We start from the raw sequence: 12,684 nt of genomic DNA on the forward strand, positions 1-12,684 counted from the left end.
CAATCGATGCTCTAAGAATCCGCAAACAGTCATCCGGGGATGATTTTTCAAAAGCAGTGAGTCAAGCTCTGACAAGTCATTTCAAAGCCATCTCTCCTGATGAATGGTGGAGTCTGGAAGATGTGACGGACAATAACACCACTAGCTCCAGCATCGGCCTCAGTGCAAGCGGTGTGCAATCCATCATGCTAGGTATCAACAACCCTGCAATGAAGGGCAAGTTAGATTTTCAGGTTCATTTATGCTTATGGGCTTCATAACCTGAGACTTAGTTTACTGATTAAACACATTAAAAACTCACTTGTGGCAGCTGCTGGTGCTGACACTTGAGTATTCACAATGCAGCCATTACATAACATTAGTATAAAAATGTGTTTATGCCTCAGATGATACTCAGAGAGTAAAGAATATGAAAGCCCGCGGTGTGGTATTGTGATTGCACTTGCTCTTCTAGATTATGCATGAAACTAACCACATTACAGCTGCTTGCTAATGCACAGGTTCTGAACACACCTCCAAATTTGTCCTTGGGCTATTCCAGGATATCTGTAATCCATTAACACCTTACCTCCAAGGACAGGAGTCTTAATGAAGTCTAGAATTGGAAAAAGCATTTTAATGAAGATATATTCAAAGCTCCCACATGGGATGAATCAGGATGATAACTGGTTATTCCCGTTCAGTAGGCTCCATGAAATAGCCTCTGAGGACCTTCTGAAAATAGCATTTGCTTTCTCGTGAGCATAATAAGAGCTCTGTAAAGGCTAGTTATCCCTGGTTAGTTTTTTTTCTCTTAAACCAGAACAAACATCTGCAGGAACCTGCTGCCACTATGCCAAACCTTTGCTGGGCGCTTTATAGCAGCACCTCAGTGGGTCCCTGCAACAGGCTCATTGTATAGATAGCTAGACAAGTTACACAATGACCTTCCTGAAGGCACAGCTAACGAGCGAATGAGGCAGCACTCAAACCCCAGTCTATCTGGTAGGAAAGCCTGTACACTTTCAACAGCACCATGTTGCAAAAGCATGGTCCAATTTGGGAGAAGGGTGCTTTTCACCATGCTATTAATGTGTAGGCTTGTTATAGTAAAAAGGGCCTTTGTCAGTTCACTCACAAATGCTAATTCACTTTCAAAACATATATTACTGCTAGATTTTAAAGTAAATTACTCACAGCCATGCTAGCATTGCTCAGTGGTTGAGCGTCAACCTATGAACCAGGAGGTCACGGTTCGATTCCCGGTCAGGGCACAGCCAGGGAGGCAGCCAATCAGTGAGTCTCTCTCATCACTGATGTTTCTCTCTGTACCTCTCCCTCTCTGAAGTCAATAAAAATATATAAAGAATAAATAAAGCAAATTATTCACAACTTCATTTTATGGCTCTGGCATTTTATGGCTCTTTGGCGAAACCGGTTTGGCAAAATTACCATAATTATCACAAAATACATGTAGTTAAATAATTGCATTAAGAAAAGAAATCAGGCCGAAACCGGTTTGGCTCAGTGGATAGAGCGTTGGCCTGCGGACTGAGAGGTCCCAGCTTCGATTCTGGACAGGGGCATGTACCTTGGTTGCGGGCACATCCCCAGTGGGGAGTGTGCAGGAGGCAGCGGGTCGATGTTTCTCTCTCATCAATGTTTCTAACTCTCTCTCTCGCTCTCCTTTCCTCTCTGTAAAAACTCAATAAAATATATATTTTTTTTAAAAAAAATCTCCTACTTTAAAAAAAAAAAGAAAGAAATCAGAAATGATTCTCTTGGTCACATTTTTCCCATTAAACCGAGTGTTATTCAAGGGGTAGGTTAGCCTAAAGGGTCTAATAAATGAAGTCAGCACAGCCATGTTTTGAAGGTAATGGGCCCCTACATCAGCCTTCATCCAGTTAATCTGGAAACTGACAAAGGCAACTGGGTATTCACAACCAGCGGATAGATTTACTTCTGAACCATGGTTTCTGTTCATACTAATCAATGAGGGTGAGGTACTCCAGTAGAATTCCAGGTCTAAAACCATTGATTTTTGTGGGTGCTGGGTTTCATTTAGCACCTGGCTGTAACCACTAATAATTAGTAACTACACTATTATTGTTATTAATATATGCATATAAGGGATTTTACTGGGTTGATAACCCAAGCTAGATTAAAAGGACCCAGGCCAACAGATAACAGGAAGTTACAGGTGGGGTAGGACCTGTATGTTAGGACATGCTGAGAATGGGTATCTAGGAATTGATCTGTGGAAGGGAAGAGAAGAAAACAAGTTCTCAAGAGGGCCCAGACTCTGGGAAGGCTTGTCTTATCCTGAGCACCTGAGGTTATGTGTGTGTGCTTTCTGGAATCTAAAGGTTTGCTGGAGAGGGAGGCCGGGACCGGGCTCCAGAGTGCGTGGCCTTTATGAAGCAGGCACTGGAAGAACTACGAAAGTCCCTCCTTAGGACAGCTTTGGAGAAGCCTGTAGTTTGAAGGTCTTCCTCTTGTCCTTCAACAAAAGTTAACTCCCTGTGACCGTTCACAAATTCTGTACATGCCTTTGGATTCCTTAGAGTTCTCACAGAGGAGATCATGCATCAACCCTTATAAGAAAAATTCATTTTCATCTTCTCCTGACATTGTCATTTTTTTGAACTAGGAGATGTGCCATGGTCAGTGGGTCAGAGCCACACCCTGCCCCCACGGGACTTCATGAAAAAGAACAAAGCAGAGCCAGTCACTGTGCTTTCGTCAGGTAAAGACACTCTAAACTGAGACAATGTTGACTGAGCTTTTGTTTTATGATTGTTCCGAAGTACCAGTTCTTAAACCTGCATGTTTTGTCCTGCATTCTCTAGCCATGCGTATCTGACTCCCACTGCTAACTAATCAGTGTTCTTTGGAACAAGGGGAGGAAAAATCAAAAGCCAAGTTGTTGACACCGGTGGTGATGTCTTGATTGTTGACTCCTATGAGTTTGATTGCATCTCATTAGGAATAAGCCAGAGGCCAAACTGGTGTGCTGATAAGAGAGTGACAGAAAGTTAAAAGAAGTTTGTTACTGTCAAGTAGTACAGTGTATGATCAATATGATCATTATAATGGTACAAATTAATGTGTAGTGAGTACCTACTATGTGTTAAGCCCTGTTGTGTATGGCACATTAAAAGTATAAATTCGCTAAACCCTATAACAACCCAAGAAGATACATATTTCTGTTTATCCTCATTTTTATATACAAGGAAATTGTGGCTATAGATATCATCATGTACTTCCTAGACTTGGGAATGGAGTCTTTACAATTTCAAGTAATAAAGTTTGATTTTGTTGTTTTAACTATACTTATTGAGGTTTAAAGGGGTTGAGCTTTGACCTATAAACCAGGACATCCTGGTTCAATTCCTGGTCAGGGCCCATGCCCAGGTTGCCAGCTTATACGTGTGGGGCATGCAGGAGGCAGCTGATCAATGATTTTTCTCTCATCATTGATGTTTCTATCTCTCTTTCTGAAATCAATAAAAATATATTTTAAAAAATGAAAAATAAGGGAGACCCCCCCCCCAACCTGTGCATTAATGCCGGGCAAGGCTAGAACTTTCCGAGGATTGGAACTAAGCTCTGCTAACATTTGCTTATAAACAGTAAATTATTGAATCCGGCAACCAGAGCCAGTGCTCCTCTGTATTTTTCCTTCTTGCAGGTCCTCAGGAAGGCTGCCTCAGTAGTGTGACGTACACATCTTTGATCCCTCTTCAGGTACTGCAGAACTACCTAAGGCTGGTGGGTGGATGTGTTATAGGCACCTCTCGCCGACACCCGAGAGCTGTTCCCGGACAGGACAGCCCCCTGAGTCAGTGGGAGAGGGCTGTCCCCAACCGTGATCCTTGTCTTCTCATATAAATGAGTTTATATGAGAGACCTTGGCTGCGTTGTGAAAAGCCAATTTATTAACGCAATTAAAGCATGCACCTTTATTGAAAAAGCAAAGCAAACTTAAACATCTGGCTTATGAAGCACAGAAAGGCTCTCAGCTATTGTGAAGAGCAAGTTGGGTGGTGGTCTGAGGTGTTATATGCCCTCCTGTCTATAGTTCTTGAAATTCCTTGCTGATTATTTTGGTACAGATTCATTCTCAAGGTCCCCCCCACCCCTTTTTTACTTTGTTGTGACCTCCCCAGAATTCATGAGAAGCACCTGGCGACTTTATCTTGCCAAGCCTTGAGACTGCTGGCTCCTAGGGAGTAAAACTGCCCTTTTTTCCTTTCCCCTTTCCCCCTCCCTCTCTGCATTCTCTCATTAGAGAGTTTTTCTTTAACTATTTGCTCTGTGTCCTTGCTGGGGAAGATGTTAGTTACAAGCTGGCTGCAGATTGCCCAGACTATCAGGCCTTGTTTTATCTTTCCTGCCTTGTTTCCCCACCTGTGAGTGTTAAATCAGAGCAAGAGGAAATGGTCTCTCCCTCACTAGTACTTGACATCAAATAACTAATCAATATGGAAGTCAGGATTATGCGTTCCCTGATAATAGGTGGTGTCTGTGTGTGAGAGATCTATCTGAAACTAAGATATATTGATGGTGTAAAACATTAACTACACAATCATTTTGTTTACTGCCTTAATTTGGAAGGGTTTTTTAAAAACAATGAATGGGTTTGACTATGACCCTTTACAAAAATTGTGTTCATTGACCATGAATTGGTATACAGTGGGGCCTTGACTTACAAGTGTCCCGACTAACGAGTTTTTTGAGATACCAGCTGTGTCTCCGCTGATTTTTTACATTGAGTTGATAGAGTAATTTGAGTTAATGAGCTCCTTAACGAGCTCGGTCTCGGAACGAATTAAACTCATAAGTTAAGGCCCCACTGTATTTGCTCCTGAGGAAAGTAAATTGTGTGTGTGATCAGAAAATTTTTATTACTTAATATAATTGAAGTTGTAAAAAGTTAGCCTTTTTTCTCATATGTTAGCACTCAATTTCTGAGGATTCTAAGACAATTAACATAGAATTTTAAAAAGCATTAATAATCCCTACTGTAGCAAGTAGTATATTTTGTAGTTCATCACTCTTAATCTTTCAATAAACATAGGATTTTAAATAAATGAAAATATACCAGTTTTCATAATCTTAAAATCTAGTTGAAACAAACATCCTTATGTCCAATAATTTGTGAACTATAACCAGGTCATTGGGCCAACATACTAGCATACAACTTCAACAATTTCTAGCAGCAGAACACCTGGAATAGTGATTAATAAATGTATTCATTGGATTGTAGAATAATTTCTTTTAAGAAATTATTAATTTCTACATTTTAAAAAAATTATAGTTCAAGTGTAAGCAAACATGAAAGATATCAAAGATTTTATTTATCTCCATGTTTCCTATGGCGTCAGGTGCAACTGGAAGCTTACTAATTGCAACAAAAATGGATTCAGAGGCAGCCTCCAAAGAATCAGCAGCTGTGGCTCCTTTAATTAGTGTTGTGTGAGTCAAAGATTGTTGCTGCTTTGAAAATCATAATGGATTCCAGTGTTTTTCTACCTCTTTTTTTTTTTTTTACCAAGAATTTTTGCATAATTAGCAGGTATAAGCCCTGCTGTTTGATCATCAGGACTAGCCAGAAGTCCTGAGGAAAACAAGCATTGAGAGCCATTTATTGATCTAGTTGGGATTAACTGTAAAAGCAGCAACAGTCGAATGGGAACATTCAAAAGCCTTACAATTTAGGAAAGATGGTGTCTTCTCAATCTGATACTTTCACGTTTTTCCTTTGCTAGTTGTTCTTTCCCTTATGCATCAAAGTAAGCCTGTGGGTTTTATACAGATGGGAAGGAGATCTGTCTCATTCCTTGTATAAATGAAAGGTAGAGTTGTGTCACCAACTAGTTTTCAGGAATGTGAGCCTCATGCTCTCAGTGGAGTCAGTTCCTACAACCACTTGCTTCTCCCTCCCCCTCCTCAGCATCTCTGTACCAGACAAGATTATGACTCAGAGCTTCTCATTCACCTGTTTAGATGATTAAATGAATAGAAAAGCAATGCATCTGAATTACAACTGCATATTAGCCTTGTCTGAGTAGATCTGTCAAATGAAATATTTGTTAGCCGCATTCCAGTTGCAGTTAAGCATGTACTTCGTGATGCACAAGACATAGTCTGACTACCAGAGACTAGATGAACACTGTTGTTACCTCTGTTCTCAATTTAATGAATGTACAGAACAGGCTTTTTAATCTAATAGTTAACTCTTGGATGAAGATAAAAACTAACACTCACTTTAGCAATCACTTCAAAATTTAAAGTGAGTGAGGCAATCTATAATAATAAAAGCATAATATGCTAATTAAACTGGACAGTTGAACGACCTTCCAGACGGCCTTCCAGATGAAGCTGGGGCTGTGAGGGCTGAGGCAAGCTGCCGCAGCTGCAGGGGCCAAGCCCCTTGCACGAATTTTGTGCATTGGGCCTCTAGGGTATTATAATAGTTGTCAATGTTTCTTCTTCCATAAAAGAGTCTAACCCCTTAAGGAGATAGACCATATGTTATACATATTTGTATCTTGTTTAGTTACTTAATTCAGTTGTTTGACAGCTATTTATTGAGAGCCTCCTAAACGCAGGCAGTTTTAGGAATGTAGGATATAGCTATGTGTAAGTAACATGCATTTTCTAAATGCATGGAGCTTACATTCTAGTGGAGAAGATGTATTAAAAAACAAATGCATAAATACCTATAATGTGAGGCCAGCACTAATTACAACTATAGAGGAAAATAAAGCAGGAAAGAAGATAAAGCGCTAGTGGAAGGAATGGCAGAAAGTGCTTTGGATGGAGTTGGTAGGAAAGACCTTTCTGCAGTGACATATAAACAGAAGACCACGTGAAGTGAAGGCCTGTGGAGGGTGTTTAAAGCAGAGGGAATAGCAGGTACAAAAATACCGAACCTGGCAGTGAGGTCTGAGAGAGAACGATAAGCCAGGTCATGTACCATACTTTTGTCCATATCCATGAGTTCTCTCTCTCTCTCTCTCTCTCTCTTTTTTTCTCAACGCCCCTCCCCAACACCCTCTCTACCAGAGCTGTTTGCCTGCTCTTTATCCATGAGTCTGTCTCTGTTTTGCTTGGTAGTTCACTTTGTTCATGGCAAGGACTTTGAATTTTAGCCCAGGTGTGATAGGAAGCCACTGGTAGGGTTTGAGCCAGAGAGTGACATATCCACTTAGTGCCACGGTAATTACAAGGCATACTGGTGTGTCTTTGAGTTGTTGAAAATCTGTACAATAAAAAGCAAGCCTAGTGATACCTGACTTTTAATGAGTATTTAATGTATGCCAAATTCTGTTCTAAGTATATAGATTGTCCCATTTGATCATTCTATGAGGTAGGTACTTATACCAGTTACTCCCATTTACAGATGAATAAACCAAGACACAAAATAATTTGCTTAAGAACCTCAGGAAGTGGTGGAACCTAAAGAGTTGAACTTAGGCGGTCTTCCATTCTCATATATATAATCATAGTTTATACTGGTTACTAACCTGTTGGTTAAGAAAGAATTGCAGTAGCCAGTTCTCACTGTGTATGTAAATGTGTTCTATAAAATGCATGTATTAAAGCCCTTGTGCAGAAAACCAAATGGAGTGAAGACTTTAAATCAGGCTTTTAAAATAAATGAAATTATTTTTAAATACTTTCATTAAATAGTTAAATAGATACAAATACATTTTAAATCTCTATCCTTGAATTTATAAGGACACATTTAACTTATTTGAGTTTTTAATCACTAATTATTTATAACAGTTGAACTTTTTGCATTAGCTCAAATTTATCTCTTAACCAATTTGTAATTTTTATTAGCTTATTCTTAACTTTTCTGCTAGTTTATTTTATTTTTTCCATCACCATGTATCCCCTCCCTCTATGCCTTCTTCCACCTCTACCTACCCCCTACCTCCTGCACCCCGCCCCTGGCAATCACCATACTTTTGTCCATGTCCATGAGTTCTCTCTCTCTTTTTTTCTCAACCCCTATCCCCAACATCCTCTCTACCAGAGCTGTTTGCCTGCTCTTTCTCCACGAGTCTCTCTCTATTGGGCTTGATAGTTCACTTTGTTCATTAAATTGGACATATGAGTGAAATCACATGGTACATGTCTTTCTCTGACTGGCTTATTTCGCTTAGCATATGTTCTCCAGGTCCATCCCTGCTGTCACAAAGGGTACAATTTTCTTCCTTTTTATAGCCGAGAAGTATTCCATTATGTAAATGTACCACAGCTTTTTTATCCACTCATCTACTGATGGGTACTTGAGCTGCTTCCAAATCTTGGCTATTGTAAATAACGCTGCAATGAACAGAGGGGTACATATATTCTTTCAAATTAGTATTTAGGGTTTCTGTGGATAAATGCCCTGAAGTAGAATTGCTGTGTCATAAGGCAGTTCCATTTTTAATTTTTTTGAGGTAACTCCATACTGTTTTCCACAGTGGCTACACCAATCTGCATTCCCACCAACTGTGCACAAGGGTTCCCATTTCTCCACATCCTCACCAACACTTCTTGTTCGTTGATTTATTGATGATAGCCATTCTGACAGGCATGAGGTGATATCTCATTGTAGTTTTACATTGCATCTCTCTGATGATTACTGATTTGAGCATCTTTTCATATGTCTATTGGCCATCTGTGTGTTCTCTTTGGAGAAGTGTCTATTCAGGTCCTTTGCCCATTTTTTAATTGGATTGTTTGTTTGTTTTTGTGCTTATTCTTAATTTTTTATTTTAATAATTCAGTGACTATAAATGATTATTATATTAGAGAAATACTTGATTAGGTCACCCTAATCTAAGCCCTATTTTAACATGTAGGGCTCTGAATCCCTCAGGACATAATCCATGAGATTCTTCCATCTATTGGCTGTCCACTCCAATCTTCGCTGGGAGATTATACTTAATCTTCATACATCCCAAGATAAATTTGCTATGTTTCCATAAAAATAAGGTCATAAGTGATGGTTTTGTATCTAATACAGCCCACCATAGCTCCATCAGTCTCTTTAGCAAATGGCACTCTTTCAGGGTGTACAAGAGCAAGGCTGGGTAAGGTCCCAGTGGAAGGAGGAAGCTGGTTCCTTCATGTGAAGAAGAGGTGGCTTCAACACCAGTGGATCTTTAGGTTCCGATGGTCATAGTGGAAGATTCTGACCAGTTGGGCTAGTGTCAGCCCAGAGGAGGGCTGGAGCAGGAGGAGTTCATAAGAGCGGAACCCGGGTGACAAGGGAGGGTTATGTTCAAGATATCTCTAGTTTTGTCTTTTTAAATAGCTATAATACAGACCCAAATTATTATGTCTGTATTAATAAATGAGGGCCTAGCTTTATTTGAGTTTAGTAGCCAAGTCTAAGCTTGGCTTTTACAGTTTCAATTAGGTAACTTTTAAAAACAGAAAATATGTGTGTGTCCATGTGTGCACTGTAATTTCTCTTGAATTTTATTCTCTTATACCTATTCTATTAGAGGAACCTTAGCAAATGGTTAAAACCTGCTCTAACAAGAAAGACTCCAGTTGTGTGACTTCTGATGCTGAATGTGCCAATATTGTTTGGGGGATTTAATATTAATAAACTGATAGTAACTGTCATCTGGGACTCTAAAGTCATATATGAACTATTTTTTTAAAATTGAGTGTCAAAGATGTCAGAATTACAGTCCTGGTGTCATTAGTGGGGAGCTCTCTGTGTCCCCATCTGTTGTTAGGGGACATGGGCTCCTTGTGATGTCACGAGAAAAAGGAATTTTTTGAGACTCGCACAGGAAAATGAGTGATATTTATTTGCATGGGTTAGATCCCTGAGTTTCCAAGGTGCTTATTTCCTTCCGTCCCACCAATGAAAAAAGTCCCATTTTGCTTTTAGCAGAGCTAGGATTAAGGCCATTGCCCAGAGTTTTCATTCCATGTATGCATAGTCCAATCCAGCATCAAGCTAGTTTACTTGTGTACCCAGCTGCAGTCCATCAGTCCATTCCTTGTGGGGTCCACCATGTGGCTTCTAGGAACATAGGCAGGAGCAAAGCCAGAGAAACAAGAGAGCCAAGAGTGAGAGAATTCCTTTGTCTCAGAATTTTAACTTTCTAAGATTTTGCACACTTGCCATGGTTCCACCCCATCTGGCCAGTTATTTTTGTTACAGGCTAGACTGATAGGCACCTTCCCTACATCACCTGGATTCACTGTGCATGGTCCATGTTCCCTTTCCCCCAGTGATTTGCAGGGAATGGACCAGTGGTTCCCTTGGGAGTGTGAAATTGCAGCTTCCTGTGGAAGCTTGCCCAGGTGGCCATGCTTGCAATGTCTGGCCTCCCTTTTGTGCCTTTCCTATCTATAAAAATAAAAGGGTAATATGCTAATTAGACCAGGTCAACTGGACATCTTCCAGATGTCTGACTTCCTTCTGGACAAAGCCACAGTAATGGGGGCTGAGGCAGAGGCAGATATGGGGCGATCAGGCTTGTAGGGGAGCAGTTAGGGTGCGACCAGGCTGGCAAGCAGCGGCAGTTAGGGGTGATTAGGCTGGCATGGGGGCAGTTAGGGGTGGCCAGGCCAGCAGGGGGGCAGTTAGGGAGCGACCAGGCTGGCAAGCAGAGGCAGTTAAGGGTGATCAGGTAGGCTGGCATGGGGGCAGTTAGGGGTGGCCAGGCCAGCAGGGGGGCAGTTAGGGAGCGACCAGGCTGGCAGGGGGGGAAATTAGGGGGCAGCCACGCTGGCAGGGGGGAAGTTAGGGGGTGACCAGGCTGGCAGGGGACCAGAATTGCAGCTTCCTGTGGAAGCTTGCCCAGGTGGCCATGCTTGCAATGTCTGGCCTCCCTTTTGCGCCTTTCCTATCTATAAAAATAAAAGGGTAATATGCTAATTAGACCAGGTCAACTGGACATCTTCCAGATGTCTGACTTCCTTCTGGACAAAGCCACAGTAATGGGGGCTGAGGCAGAGGCAGATATGGGGCGATCAGGCTTGTAGGGGAGCAGTTAGGGTGCGACCAGGCTGGCAAGCAGAGGCAGTTAAGGGTGATCAGGTAGGCTGGCATGGGGGCAGTTAGGGGTGGCCAGGCCAGCAGGGGGGCAGTTAGGGAGCGACCAGGCTGGCAGGGGGGGAAATTAGGGGGCAGCCACGCTGGCAGGGGGGAAGTTAGGGGGTGACCAGGCTGGCAGGGGACCAGTTAGGGGGCAATCAGGCCAGAAAGCAGAGACAGAGAAACAGTTAGGGGTGATCAGGCAGGTCGACAGGTGAGCAGTTAGGAGCCAGCAGTCCAGGATTGTGAGAGGAATGTCGGACTGCTGGTTTTGGCAGTCAGACATTCCCCGAGGGGTCCCGGATTGGAGAGGGTGCAGGCCGGGCTGAGGAACCCTGCCCGCGCCCCCCTCCCCCCCCTCCCCATGCACAAATTTCATGCACCGGGCCTCTAGTCATTAATAACTAGCTAATAACAATGGTAATGTTGCTGGAGGAATTTGTGGGCCAGATTTCCCAGACATGACTAGGTGTGAGGTTCTTGGGGTATCACTGACATAAGCATTTTCAGAAGCCCCCACGGGAGAATGAGATGTGGTGAAAGGCTTTACTTACATGGAGTTACATTCCTCTGGTTAAAAAGTCCCATGTCCTTTAACCCAGTCCTGAAAGAGGGGCAGCTGGGATTCCAGTAAAGCCAAAAGGAGGGCCAGTGTCCAAAGCTTTCGTTCCATGTTGCAGCTGGGTCTAGGTCAGCATTCAGGCCAATTAAGTACATCAGTCCATTGTGTGGGTCCCATGTGGCCATGAGCCACATGGGCGAATGCAGAGGAGCGTGCCCCGTGCGGCAGGAGTTCCAAGAGAACTAGAGGGTAAAAACCAAGAGCCAACAGCATATGCTCCTTTGTCCGGGCGTTTAAATATTAAGGTTTGGCACCCTTGCAGTGGCCATGTCCAGTCCCTTCCCCCATTGATCAGGGGGGAGTGTGAAATTAGCAAAGCTGTTTAAATGGCATGCCTATATCATCTAGTCTTTCCTTTACTCCTTTCCTGCTAAAAAATAGGCAGATTATTACAATGGTATCAGTAACACTAGCTATAAAGCATTATACCTTAAGCTATAGCCATCCCAATTTTATTGGCTTGGGGAAGACCTTTTATTTTTCATTCTTTTTTTAATTCAACATCTCACCGCAATCTGGCCTAAAGTGGTCTCAGGACAGTAGAAGCTTTTCCTCAGACTCTGGCCAATAAAACTTCAAATAAAAGGTTAAGTTTATTGCTCTAAAATTATGCCACTAGTCTGAAGCCACATTACAGGTGCCACATTGACCATAGTGGAAACAATAGCTCTTCTGGTAAACTCCTTTTTGTAGAAAAACACTGTGGAGGGAAAAAATAAAAGTATGGATGGGCCTTTGTTGAGGTTATTGTTCCCATTTAATCCAGAATTCATTTGCCTCACAAAGCACTAATTGACATGTGATAAGAGCTTTCTGAATAGGCTGTGAAGACAAGAATAAAAGGGATTGGTACCAATTGTGATAATGAGGCCCTGTCCCTTTAGGAATAAGCCGAAAGGTCACACTCTAAGCATGCATTTAGGGATAAGGGATAATTCTGACAACTACAATTCACCTTTTAGAAGTTAACTTTGATTTTATTTTTCAAAGAACATACCTCATTTCAACACGATTA

General features: G+C 41.9%; 1 protein-coding gene across 1 annotated transcript in view; it reads left to right on the forward strand.

Moving 5' to 3' along the window:
• Positions 1-12,684, forward strand: part of CTTNBP2 (cortactin binding protein 2) — a 226,000-nt gene that overhangs the window by 166,431 nt on the left and 46,885 nt on the right. The window contains 3 exon segments of the mRNA XM_015563768.1: positions 17-192; positions 2,633-2,728; positions 3,674-3,753. Of these exon segments, the coding sequence (XP_015419254.1) occupies positions 17-192; positions 2,633-2,728; positions 3,674-3,753 (352 nt within the window).

The sequence above is a fragment of the Myotis davidii genome, unplaced genomic scaffold (assembly GCF_000327345.1).
Source record: "Myotis davidii unplaced genomic scaffold, ASM32734v1 scaffold359, whole genome shotgun sequence".
Taxonomy (NCBI): domain Eukaryota; kingdom Metazoa; phylum Chordata; class Mammalia; order Chiroptera; family Vespertilionidae; genus Myotis; species Myotis davidii.